We start from the raw sequence: 14,223 nt of genomic DNA, 5'->3' as shown, positions 1-14,223 counted from the left end.
ACTCTGTTCTTACTGGTTTCAAGGCTCGGAGGCAATACGATAGGGAGAGCCCTGAAGCTAAGCAGAGCAGTGCTTGTGGGTCAGTCTATAGGCCACACAGCTAAGAGTTAACACAAGAGTGAGTGGGAACCTAGAGTAAGATTTGTCAGCAGCTGGAGGGAGGTCTTGACATACTTCCTGAAAGCTGGCAAGTTCGAGAGGAGAAGAAGGCCTTTGTGGGAAGGCAGGCGGACAAGAAAGCAAGCTTGAAATTCATGCAATGGGAGCAAGGATTGCAGAAGGGCTTGTCTGAGTGTGGGTACCGCCACCAAGCTGGAACTGAAAGGCGGGGTGAGGGGGTACTGCTTCCTACTACAACTAGTGACAGGCTGAGAAGCCACGTGCAAGTCGACCTGCAGCCAAAGCCCCGCGCACCCAATCGGCGGCGAGGGGCCGGCCTGCAGGACACGCCCCCTAGCTCCCATTGCTAGGGAAGCGCTTCCGCCTGGCGGTCTGCGCCTGCGCGGTCTCTAGGCCCCGCCTCCTGCCCCTCCGGCCAGGGTCTCTCTCTCCCAGCCAACATGGCGGCTCCCTGTGTGTCCTGCGGCCGGGCGCTTTCCCGTCGGCTCTCCCACGCGGTTAGGGTTCGCCTCTGCCAGAGACCCGGGTACTGGACGAGCTCGGCGGTTGACTGGCAGGCGGGTCCCGGGTCTCAGGTAAGGTCCGTGTGGTTGGGGGACGTGAGCCGAGGGCTCCCCTCCGGGGCTGCCGGCTGCCCAGGGTGGCGGCCCCCGGCCCTGCGGTGTTGGGGAGAGGTCGGAGGTCACGCGTGGCACTGAGTGGGCGGTTCAGCTGCGGGCAGATCCGCGTCCTGATGGAGCTTAGCGGCTGCCTAGGTGTGGTGATCGGTCCCGGGGGAGAAAGGGGAGCCGAACCCTGCCTGCTGCTGCGACCCGGAAGGCATCGTGGGGGAAAACCACTCCGTGGAGGGGGACAGAGACTTTTTTTTTCCCTAGTGCCTCGCAGGGTGGAATTTCAGCTTTCGTAATTTCCCTGACACTTTTGCCTTCTGACATTTGGAGGGCAGGGTTTTGCCCGGTTCGCTCGATCCTGAGGGCAGCGTGAAGCCGGTGACTTCCAGCTCGCGGCTCTGTGACCCGCCCACTGGAAGAGGGAAGAGTGTAGTGTGGGCTGTGATTGTATCTAAGGTGTCTGTGGGGTGTTCCACCGGAGGTTTCCAGGACACCCTTCGGTAGGTGTGTTTGTGACACAGGGGAAGACCTAACTGTGAAGTCCCGTTACCCTGTAGGAACTAACTGAAGCCCAAGAAATAGCGCACGGGGAGGGGATAGAACCCGAGTGGGCAGAGGGACAGAGCCTTCAAGTACAAACAGGCCAGAAAAGAGACCTCCAGAGACTGAGAATGTGCTCCCAATGAAGTGGGGGTGGGGGGTGGAAACAGAACGTTGTAAATAGAAAGAGTACCGAATATTGGTAGAGAAATACTAGCACCAGAGAGTGCAGAGAAGTTCAATACTGGATTGAACTTAAAACTATTTTGCAGAATGACTGGTCATCTTTTTCTGTGTTGTTTGATGTTTTAACATAAGGCAACCAACCTGCCCATTGATCCATTAAACATTGGTTTTTGTTGTTTTTGTAAATTGGAAAATGTGCTGGACATTTTTGTTTCTTCTATACATCTCTTTGGATACACACACACACACACACACACACACACACACACACACACATCCCCCCCACACACAGGGTTTTTCTGAGTAGCCCTGGCTGTCCTAGAACTCCCTTTGTGGACCAGGCTGGCCTCAAACTCACAAAGATCCGCCTGCCTCTGCTTCCCGAGTGCTGGGAATAAAGGTGTGCACCACCATGACCAACTGTTGAATATTTCTTTATACACATAGTTGCATATGAGAGGAACTGTAGCATACAGAATATTTTTATTGTGATAATGTGTGTATGGGGTAGGTGGCTTTCTCTCCTCTCCTGCATTCTGAACCTAGTGTCTAACCTTCTGTCTTTCTCCATATTCTTATAATTATGTATAAAAATGCAAATTAAAAAATAGGCCCTGTTGGGTCACATCCCTTGTACTTTTTTAAATTATATAGGGGAAATGCACATAAGATTTTTATTATGTCTAAAACAAGTTCTGTTTGCTTACTACTTTTTTCTGGCTAATGCTGTCAAAGTAAACATCTTGCTCTGGTTCTGTGCTTTCATTTCTGTAGGGAGATTTTCACATGTGAGGTTATTGTTGCAAATGATTGGTACATCTTCAGTTTCAGTATTTCATATCACTGTTCCCAAAGGCTGTGTACAAATCTCCTTTTATCATTGAGATATGAGAATGTTCCTTTTTCTACTGTTATTCGGATTTTTAATTTAATAACTTTGCTTGTTAATGTTGTAGGATGGCATTGGTCTTTGCTAATATTTATTTCCCTGTCCACTCATGAAATGACCCATCCACATCGGTATGCCAAATGTTTACTGAGCACATTTCTTGAACCAGATACTCAAATGTTGACCACTACCTATGAGAATTAATTCTTAGCACTCTCAAGGAATTGTTGTCTTAAGGCTGACCCCCACCCCCAAATTCCTAAATACCACCACAGTATATATTTTGATACATTAAATACATTTTAAATAATAACTGAAAAACTTAACTCCTTTAGGTCCTTAATAATTCCATATACACACTCACTGTTCTTAATCACTTTTCTATTGCTGAGAAAAGACACATGACCAAGGCAACTTATGAAAGAACACATTTAATTAGGGCTTGCTTACAGTTTCGGAGGGTTAGTCATGATCATCATGATGGGGAGCATGGAGACAGGCAAATATGTACCAGGGTAGTAGCTAAAGCTAGAGCTTTCAGCTTTCATCCTAATCCACCACCAGCAGCAGCAGCAGAGTGGGGGAGGAGGGAGGAGAAGAGATGGGGGAGGGAGAGACTGGGTTTGGTATGGGCTTTTGAAACCTGAAAGTCCAGCCTCCAATGTCACATCTCCTCCAACAAGGCCACATCTCCTAATCCTCCCCAAAACAGTTCTACCAGCTAGGAACCAAGCATCAAAATATTAGCCTATTGGGGCCATCCTCTTTCAAATGACTTCCCCTCTCCCCTACACACACACACATGCACGCACGCACGCACGCACGCACGTACGTATGTATACATATACGCATAAAGATATTTAGAAACCTTTTTTTGTACAGTGCCTGTCTGAAATGTTAATGTTCCTTAATGTTCATATTAAAAAACACTTATCTACTTCTGCATCCAGCATTAATAGCTGTATTTCTCTTGGGGCCCACGTTTTCTAAAACAACAACAAAAAAATGTAATGACTTTATGAGCAAATAAAACACTATGCAGCTAACTCCCCTCATTTCATATTTGGGTCATGTTCCATTAATTATGGAATCTCTTCAGAGGTCGTAAACAGCTTGAAAGGAGTAGAGGTAATAGAATAATAAAATGCATTTCCTAAAGAGTGTTTTTGCATTTTGTTTACACTGGTAAGTGTGTACTAAGTAGTGATATAAACAGAAATTGTGGGTGGCAGTAAGGTTTTTTAAGAAACACTAATCCATTGAAGAAAAGGAAGCAAGCTTTACATAGGTGACCCCTGGTTCTCAGTTGGGTCCATTACTAGCTGACTTCCTCCTCTGCCATTCTTATGGTGTACCGTTTTATAGTATGCCTCAACACAGTCTCACATTTCTGAGCTTCCCAAGTTTGGTTAAGGATAGCAGTCGTATATGTGAGTGACCAAACTTTTCATAAAGAATGCCCTCACATGCTCGGAATCTGTAATGTGCTGTGTGAGATTTACAGAAGGAAATACAGAAGAGCCACAGAAATGTATTTACCTAATTCATTGTAGAGTCAGTGGAGGGTTACAGAGGTGATTATGGGCAGCTTCCCTGGGGATGTGATAGTAAAGTGGAAGCTTAGCCGCAATTAGTAATTTCATGTATATGAATGTGCTTTATACATTACCTATAAATATTATGTAGTTATTATGCTCTAGAAGGGTATAATTGCTCAAAGGTATTGAAAGGTACAGAATAACCGTAGTAGATTCTGGCAGCAACAGATAATTGGTTAGCCACTTAGGGACCGCGTCTGAGATTGGAGTCATCAAACCAAGCACATTAAGGCCACACTTAGTATGCTGATCACTGAAACAGTGTGTTTTGGGAGAAAGATTTGTTCACTTGTCAGACCACTGGACCCAGGAGAACAAATTTCAACTCTGCCTCCTTGAGGTCAGAGTGTATAGTATTTAGGAGATAAAAAACATGGTTGACTAGAGTGTAGGAAAGGTGATTGGAGGTGGGCAAAAGTGCCTCTGTGATGGGTGGTCTGTCATATCTAATTATCTTGCTGGCTCTTCATAGAAAGTATCTATATTTTCTTTGTGTTGTGAGAAAATCTGTGACCAAAAGCAAGCTGGCAAGGAAAGGGCTTGATTGAAGGTAGAAGTTACAGTCCCTCATTAAGGGGAGTTAGGCAGGGAGCTTCATGCAGGTACTGAAGACCCCAGAGGAACACTGCTTGCTCACTTTTGCTTACACAACTCGAATCCACCTGTCCCTCACCCCCAGCCCCATGGGGGTGGCAGTAGCACCACCCATAACTGGACCTTGCTACATCAATTATTAATCAAGGAAATGCCCCACAAGCCAGTCTAATGAAGGCTGGTCCTCATTTGAGGGTCCCTTTTTCCAGGTGACTGTAGTTTGTGACAAGTTGACAAAAACTATCCAGCACATTGGCCATATTAGCATGAAGTCAAAAGGTCACCTGTTAGCAGACAGAGTTGCTGCTTACAGCAGATGTGAGTTCTTTCCTAATTCTTGAACAGCATCACTAATCTTGAGACCTGAGTGGTGTAATGTACCAACTAGAAAAAGTAGCCTGCTTAGCTAGTAGTCTCTCAGATTAGTGGTGAAAGCAAGGAACTAAAATCAGATGGGGTGAGAATTAATTTTCCCTCAGTCTCAGCATGTCAGAGGGATTGGAAGTTTTGTTAAGTGTCATGTATGCTCTGCTCTTTTAGGTAGTGAAGGGTTTTGTTTTGTTATGTTTTGAACTTGTCACAAGTGAACAAAGTAAGTAGTGTTGGCATTATTGTGAACAGTTGGTAAGTTCCCTTTCATGGTGCTCTGGAAAAATTACCCAGGAATTTAAAAACCCTCTATGATTATAGTTTAATAGAGTGAGCATGCTGTTTTAGCTTTTTATACTCTATAGCTTTTTAAATAAAAGTGCTATTTTGAAAAATATTACTGCAAAATTTTGGTGAGATACCTTTTTACTTTTTCTTTTCTACTAAGCATTTTATTAGCACCTAAATCTTTAATGTTCCCCAAGCCCAACATGATGTCCTTGTTAATTTGGATGATCTGCCAGAGAATGATCACTGACATTTGATGTCTTAATCCTTGTATGTTATGGTTTCATAGTAAATTTGTTCCTGTCTCTATGTACAGTATCTCTTCGTTTTATTTCTCATAAATTCCCAAGGATTGTAACATCCTGTTTTTAACACATTACTATGTTGGTCTGATTTTATAAAAAAATTACTTTTTAATCAGTGGCCAAAAGTACTTGGAAGATGCATTTTAAAATTGACTTGCATTTTATCAGAAAGCTCTATTCAGTTTTGTAAATTATTTATCTTCCTTAGGTTATTTTTGAATATCAGTATTATTCATACTATATATTCACAAGTATATATACATCACAAACACACACACACACATATATATATACATACATACACATACATATATGTTGTATATCTGTGTTGTGGTATGTATGCTAAAGGTCAAACTTTGGGCCATACGCATGCTAGTTAGATATTCTGCCCAGTCCTTGAGTGTATATTTTTAAATGTAGTTTATTAGTAGTGGGCAAGATAGCCTCCTTAGAGAGGTGTTTGTTCCCTTTAAGACATTGTCCTGTCCTGAATAAACTTCAGTGCATTCCCTCATTGCCCTAATTATTAAAGTACCTCTACATTAAAACTGATGTTTGATGTTTTCCTTATGCGTCAATATATAAATTTATTTTAAGAAAGCTTGGTCATAGATCCATACCTCCCCATCTTGTTCCCTCCTTCTCTTCTTCCCTTTCCCTTCTACCCATTCTATGCCCCGGGGGTGGCTAGTGTTAAGCAGACATTCTGTTGTGTTACTTGTACTTGAATAGTCGTACATCTCTAGCAGAATCAGGCTGTTTCTCTGCTTTAAGTATAGCTTCCCTACCACCACTGTAGCTCAAGTGAGTAATGGTTTTGTGATAGCATCACTTATGCTCACCATAGTCATATTTCCCTGATGGTTGCACCCATAACTTTTTATAGTTATTGGGTTGTTTTAATCATTATTCAGACATGGTCTGTATGTTTTATTTGATTGGTAAGTATGCTGAGTGTCTTAATATACGTGATTGTGGAATGAATATGAATGGTGAATTTTTGTTGACAGTCTAGCAAAATGTCTTACTAAATGCAAGCAGCAGCCATTTCCCTTCATGGCAACACTTCACAAGGAATCTGGTGTTTGGGTTTTTTGTTTGTTTGTTTTTTAATATGTTCCGGAAGAACTGTGACCTGGGACATCTGACCTAGCTTAGCCCACCTAGGTAATAATTCTCTCGACATCTTGAACATAAGAGACAAGATAGTGGTGTCTCAGTGAATCTTAATGACCACATTCTGATTATATTGAACCTGTTGTGGATCATTGGAATTTGTTTTTCCTTGTCAGAGAACTCCTCAGACCTGCCTGATTTTACATATAGTTGTGTAGTCTCTTTTTAATTTTTTTTTAAATGGGGCTGAAGAGTTGGTTCAGGGGTTAAGAACACTTGCTGCTTTTGCAGAGGACCTGGGTTCAGTTCTCAGCACACACATTGAGTGATCACAGCTGCCCATAACTCCATTTTCAGGAGATCCAATGCCCTCTTCTGGCTGTGGGGACCTGCATGCATGTGGTGTACATATAGACAAGCAGGCACACCCTTACACATTTTTAGAAAAAAATCCTAGAAAGAGCTATCAAAAATTACAAAAATAAAATGCTCATTAGTATATATTAATCATGCATGATAGGTTTCAGTATCACATTTTCATACATGTAATATTGACTATTGACTGTTATCCCCCTTGTCATCCTCTGTTTATCCTTCCTCTTCTCAGCTAGCAATCCTTTCACTGCTGTCTTGGTTTATTTTGGTTTTTTGATCCAGGGAGTTTCATAAAGGGTGTTTCCAGGAGCGCGGGCACCTTTTACTTAGTTAAATCAGGGAGCTTTCTTTTGCTTATATCCAGAAGCTTCTAATTGATATAACTACACATCTGTTCAAAGAGGTTACTGTAATTCCTCTATTGGAGTCCTAATATAGTTTCTTTCCATTCACATTTCTTTCTAATATGAATTCAGTATTTACCTTTTTAAAAATTCCTCATTATATTTTTCCACCTTTCCTATTCAAAGTAGCAGCACAGTCTTCTTTGTTCCCCTTTTATCCAATTAAACTAAAAAGAAACCACCTAATACTGCTATAATACCATTAAAGTAATGTTGACACTGGCGTTTGGCCAAATTTGGGACATCATAGCTGTCAGGATGTGTCTGTCTCTTTGGCAGCCAGCTTGATTGAAATTATAGTTGTCTGACCCACTGATTATCTTTAAAAAGAAACAAATTTGTCACATTGTGTCTATACTACTCTTGAACAAAAATCTGATGAAAATTCTGGCATCATGGTTCTGCAGTTGAACATGGCACCTGTAGCTGATTCTGTCAGGATTGTTTCATGGTGCAAAGAAATTCTCTCCTAGAATTGTGTGTTTGGCTACAAAGCTGTTTGTTTGTTCTGTTTTTCATTCAGCCTCACCTTAATGGACTGTACCAATGAGTCTCCATTCAGTATACATGCTTTTATGTGAACTCATGGCTGGAATAATTCAGAATCTTTAAGAAGAAATGTATTCATTGGGCTGTTTCTTGTGGATGTTGTATTTTTATGTCTTTGAGAAAAAAATGTTCCAAATTAGGGACATCTCTAAAAGTCTTTTAAGTGAACAGGAAAAACTTTTGTAAATATATTTAGGCCCCGCTTACGTTAAAATTAGGAAAGCTGTCATCTCATGTCACAAACTCCAGAGAATATGATTGACAAGTGAAGAAAGAAATGAAGTAAGGAAACAAACCTTCAAGTCAGTAATCAGCTCTTTCACTTGAGAAGATGCTAAAATGTAAGAACCAAAGAAGCACAGGGAGAGCGGCCCAGATAGATGGAGAGCCTATGATGGCTGTTCGTCCAACCATGGAGCATAGCGGCAGTCCTTGCCTTCCGTGGTTCAGCTCTTTGTGGTCAGCTTCAGTCCCGGAGTGCTTGTCTCTCTCACAATAGTGAGACCACATTCGTAGAACTTTTTCTGTCCCTGCACATAGTTAGACTTGTCCATATGATCATGAGTTACTGATGCTAATCTGCAGTGCTACTATTAGAAGTTAAGTATGTATGGAAATAGTAGATGAGATTTTTAAGCTATCTGTGGTTTCACTTATCCCCTGGGGGCTTGGAATGTTCCTCTCTAGATAAGAGGTGATCAAAAAAAAAAAAATTATTTTGGCCACAACCATGTCACATCATCAAGGACATTCTTAGAAAGTTTGGGTGAGGGACGGCTCTGAGTTGGGGCATGTCAGGCTATGCTTGAGGGAGGCAATTGAGGCATGGAGTTTGAAGACAGACCAGCAGTAAAGCTAAGATCAAAAGTGGCTGCAAGAGGAGGACTGATACTGCAGGAAGTGGGAAGGACTTGGAAATGAAGGGTTATGTAAGCACTGCACAGAAGGCAGAGACCAGGGGCCCGAACAGACCAGGAGAATTTGTGTCTGGAGAAAGGATCGTTGCCATGACTGAAGTGCAGAATATTTGGGGGAAAGTGAGTGGGTATTATCTGATTTCCTAAATAGATAGAAAACAAAAAATGTCAAGATGAATGATGAGACCAGTGTGAACAGGATATTTTCATTTACTAAAAACTCAGATTACACACATGTACACACACACACTCTTACACACTCTTACACACTCTCTAGTGGCCTAGAGTTTAAGTGAAAAGTACAGTCATTGATATTCCAGGGCAGTGTAAGTAGACAAGGTCACATTATGATCCTACCAAATTAAATTCAAGGTAAAGTGATTTACAAGAGTAGCAAACTTTTTAGTGCTGAAAGGTACCATGTGCCTTAGCATGCAGCTCTCTTCACCTCCTCAGCATACAAGTTGATGTGTGCTGATACATTGTGTACCCTAATAAACTTGCCTGAGGGGGAAAAGATGATTGACAATTTATAGTAATAAATTGTCACAGTATGGATGGAACGCTGGTTTACACCAGTGTGAATGATTGCTTGTAGTTTCTCTGTCTACACGTTAAATACTGTATCACTGCCTTCTGAATGGGAAGTATTTGGTCCATCATACCTCCCCTCTTAATCATCACAGAAAATCTCATCTATTTCACGAAGAAAACAGTAGTCATAAGGCATGATTTTACCTCTCTGCCTATGATCCCTTGGCTATAAGCTGTTTCTTTACATGATAGAGTTATATTTATGTAACATTAATATCTGTCATTTCCCATACTCCCCGGTGTATGAGCATCATCGGGCAAGCAGCTTTGACTTTGTTAAAAAGATTTATTTTTATTTATGTGCCTGTTTGAGTATATTCCATGTATGTGGGTACCTGAAGTGGCCAGAGGGAGTGTCAGGTCCACTGGAGCCAGAGTTACAGGACGATGTGGGCTGCTTGGTGTGGGTGTTAGGAACTAAGCTCTGGTCCTCTGTGACCTGGACCAGCAGGTCTTTCTTCAGTTACAGGGTCCTGAGAGAGGACAAGGAAATCAAAAGGTGAGGGGATAGGAAAGTTTGGGATCAGGAGGTCTTGAATAAGCTATGTCTTATGCCAAGTAAGCTTATTAAAAACAGCTTCTTACATACTATTTTGTATGGAAAAATGGGACAGAGTCAGCAAAAAGCCAGCATACTATGGGACAGAAGTTACTGGGAAGCTAACTGAACAATGTTGCACAAGGGGAACACAGGATATCGCAGGGACTTCTGAGAGGAGCCCATGGGCCTTGGGACCATAACCAAGCCCCTTCTGGTAGGAAGAGTTGAGTTCTCAGGATTTGAAGTCATAGCTCCCCAAGGCCCTGGCCTCAGGCCATTACTGGCTCAGCCAAGTGTATTCCTGGTTTAGAAAAGGAGCTATGGTTCCTTCTCTATACAACAGGGTCTCAGGGAAAGCCTAGGATCAACTTAGGCTTCAACACTCTGGAAAAGCAGCAAGTGCTCTTAACTTCTGAACCATCTCTCCAACCCCAGTTTTGGTTTTGTGTGGTTGTTTGTTTGTTTTGAGACAGGTTCTAACTATACAGCTCAGGCTAACTTCAAATTTGGCATCCTCCTGCATATAGAAATTGAAGGTTCCTGTGTGTGTTGTCACGCCCAACTTCAAGTAGATTTTAACAGATATATACCTCTATCTCAGATCTCTCCTGTGTACATCCACAGAGCCATCTGCTTCCTGGAATGTTCATCAGACATCTCACTCTGAGCTTTCCTGCAGTGGGACTGTGGCTTCCCTCCCTGACTGTGCCCTCCTCTAGACTCCTTTACTGCAGAGCATGGACTCGTGTTGACCTGAGGCTCAGATCTGCTGCCTATGATGCTGGCTGCTGGGAAGTGTAGTGGGGGTAAACGGAGAGAGGGTCTTCTGGTTTGAATCAGGGGTTCAACTGCATTTGAGAGCACTGTCTTCACCATGGTCAAAACATCTGCTTGTACTATGTGCAGGTCCTTTTGGCATTGACACCATTGAATAATAATCCACTGTATTACTGTACTTTGGGACCCAAGTCATACATTTGCCTGGATTTTTAAAGCAGAAAGCAGTTTTATTTTAATTGCCTACATAGGTAGCAAGATTCTCCATTGCTGAAATTAGAGCTGGCATCATAAAAAACAACCAGCTAAAAGAATATGTAGACTATTAAACACATGAGATGATAAAACTCCTAGATTGGAAAAATGGCTGCACTAGACTGTGAGCAAGGGGATTAAAATAGACTCTTTCTCTAAAACAGGCTGACTCTGGTAGGCCTCCCAGCCCACAGGGGATGCTCTTTGAGTTTACTGAATGCTCAAAACTGCAGCCGGTACTCCCTCTGTATATGGTGTGCTTTTTTTCCCCATTACATATCCACAGTCAGATTTGCCCTAGGAATTAGGCACAATGAGAGCTTAAACAACTGTAACTAATAATAAGACGCAGCCGTTATAGCGGTATAAGTTAGGTGGATATATCTCCATCTCAGAATAATTGTATCACATTCATCCTTTATCCTCAAGTAACTGAAACCAGGAAAAGCAAAACAAGAGGAGCTTCTGTGAACCTAAGCCACTGGTGGTCTTGTTTTTACTCATTGATAGTAACACTTTGTAAAGCATTGTATTGTGAGAATATAATTGTTGAGTAATTATATTTTTCAAAGATGGAGCTCTGCTTTCCTAGCAAAAATAAACTAAGGTTTTATGCAACTTTAAATTGCTGTTTCTTACCCATTAAAGAGTTGGTTACAATAATTTTCACCCAGTTAATTCAGAGGCGGTTCAGAATGTAAGTTTTATTGTTAATTGGGTATTGTAATGTTTTGTCTATTTTTTTTCTTTCATTTTTTTGTAAGCAACCTTAGTGGTAAATTGCTGTAGAATGCTCTGAATTTAAGAGTCTCAGAAGGGAAGGAGAAAAATGTGGGAGGGATGGTCTTTCGTGTGTGAAGCAGATTTTTAATGTGTGTGAGACAAGAACTGAAAGTATTACTAAGATTTTGACTTTGAAGTCTGAGTATTAGCGGTGTTTTAAATTTGCTGGGGCAGCCGTAAAAGGGTTCAGTTCAGGTCTTAAGAGAAGACTTAGAACAGTCTGTCTTATTTTTATATTGCCTTTGACACTGTTCATTGGAGGCGAGGTGTTGATACCTTGGAAGGAAGTTCCTCGTGGTGTGGTGTAGAAGGACCACCACCAACAGCATGTGTGATGACTATTGCCTCAAGAAAGACGGGAAAGCCTTCCTTGTAGTTAGCATGTTGAGCCAAGTTGACTAGAAATCTCAGTTGGAGTGAAATGACTTCCTTATACTGTCATTTTCTTTATTATATCCGTTTGGTATAATATAGATAAGATAATATATATGTCATATAAGATATATATGAGGGGGAGAATAAAGTCCTAAGCCAAACTTACACTTTTGTGTTTCTCCTTCAAACAAGGGGAGTGCCCACAGACCATGATACCACCCCCGACCCTCTTGTCTCCTTGATTCATGTATTTGCCTGTTTGTTTGTTTGAGAGGTCTGTTTATGTATCCCTAGCTGTTTGGAAACTTGATATGTAGACCAGGCTGATCTCACTCACAGATACTACCATCATTACCACCACAACCCCCAAGCACCTCTGCCTCCTGAGTGCCAATTAAAGGCATGCTGCCTGGTTTGTGCATGTTTTTTTTTTTTTGTTGTTGTTGTTTTGTTTTGTTTTTCAAAATAGGGTTTCTCTGTGCAACCACCCTGGCTATCCTGGAACTCACTCTATAGACCAGGCTGACCTCGAACTCACAGAGATTCTTTTGCCCCTGCCTTCTGAGTGCTGGGATTAAAGGTGTGTGCCACCACTGCCAGCATGTTTGTTTCTTTGTTTGAAGTGGTGCTTTTCTCTTTATTTCTTATACATCCAGTATGACAGCTCACTGTCATGGACCAAACAGTACCAAATGTGGTGGTCACAGTCAAGAAGTGCAGATGCTCCTCACAGGTATTTTGGCTCTAACGAGTTGAGATGCTCTTGAATCAATGTACTTGTAAGCTTTTGCGCAGAGATGATTAGGTCCAGCACCTTGGTTGGGAGACCTTTTTTCTTTGTTTCTGAATGCCTGTTGACTGAGGATGTTTTATTTAGAGACAGTGACCTGCCAAGTAAATCACTGTTTAATTTAAAAAACTTTCTTTTCTTTCCATACCCTTAGCTATTAAAGCTAATACATACCACAGTTGTAACAACAAAGAAAAATGTCCAAGCCTCAAGACAGGCATCGTATACAGAGGATTTTATTAAAAAGCAGATTGAAGACTTCAACCTAGGGAAGAGGCACTTAGCCAACATGATGGGAGAAGATCCAGAAACTTTTACCGAAGAGGATGTTGACGTGAGTACAGTTAACTCTGATCGGAGAGTGTTTCTGCAAGAGCTGTGGCTGTGGGCGACACTGTCCTTGGCATAAACTCTTTGGCTCTGTAAAGTTTACATCAGGGGAACAAGGGAAGAGGCCTCTGCTGTAGTAAGGTGGAACATACCTTTTCTTTGTCTTCCTTTCTGAGACTTCACATTATTTGAGCAATTTTTAAAATGACTTCAGCTTTGGCTTATTTCCTATTTGTTTTCATTATCTCTCTTCCCTGTGCCCTTCTCCTTGGCTAGAGTTTTTTGTTTTGTTTTTAATACTTGGAGCCATGATTTCAAAGAGACATGCCACTCTATTTGAAGCCTCACAAAGTATGGTAAGTTTAAGGTCTTATCTAGAAGTGAGTGCTTTTCTTGATTTTGATTCAAGGACATAGAAGCCACTGAGAGTTTGGGAATGTTTTGTTGTGTAGTTTTGATGATTACGTGTGTGATAATAGAAGTAGAGTCAAGGAAAATCCCTTAAGTAAGTCTTGGTCAATGTGGTTTTTCAGTTTTCAAAGTGAGGGTATGTTCTGTGTATTGACGTTCTGCCTGCATGTTTATGTGCTTCCCGTGTGCACGAGGGGTGCCCACAGCCTTTGGAAAAAGGCATCAGGTCCTCTAGAACTGGAGTTACAGACGGTTGGGAGCCACCATGTGGGTGCTGGGAACTGAACGTGGATACTCTCTCTGCAAGAGCAACAGGTACTCTAAGTGTGTAGGCGTCTCTCTAGCCCCTGAATTTTTTTTTTTTTTTTTGAGAATTTTGTACATGAGTACTTTATTAACATCATTTCTACCCTTCCCACTCCCCCTCCCAAGTCCTTGGATGTCCCCCACTCCCTTTCAAATTCATTACTTCTTTATTGTTACACACATGGGGCAGGGGATGTTTT

At 41.8% G+C, this 14,223-nt stretch overlaps 1 protein-coding gene across 1 annotated transcript in view; it reads left to right on the top strand.

Annotated features, from left to right (window-relative positions):
* The first annotated feature begins 522 nt into the window (after positions 1-522).
* The window catches only part of Mrps9 (mitochondrial ribosomal protein S9), a 53,452-nt gene continuing 39,751 nt past the window's right edge, over positions 523-14,223 (top strand). The window contains exons 1-2 of the mRNA XM_076557336.1: positions 523-695; positions 13,131-13,310. Coding sequence (XP_076413451.1) covers positions 561-695; positions 13,131-13,310 — 315 coding nt within the window. The 5' untranslated portion in view covers positions 523-560. The remainder of the gene's footprint in view (positions 696-13,130; positions 13,311-14,223) is intronic.

The sequence above is a fragment of the Peromyscus maniculatus genome, chromosome 21, assembly GCF_049852395.1.
Source record: "Peromyscus maniculatus bairdii isolate BWxNUB_F1_BW_parent chromosome 21, HU_Pman_BW_mat_3.1, whole genome shotgun sequence".
Lineage (NCBI taxonomy): Eukaryota > Metazoa > Chordata > Mammalia > Rodentia > Cricetidae > Peromyscus > Peromyscus maniculatus.
The sequence above is the reverse complement of the archived record's forward strand: the minus strand, read 5'-3'. Positions and strand labels throughout refer to the sequence as shown.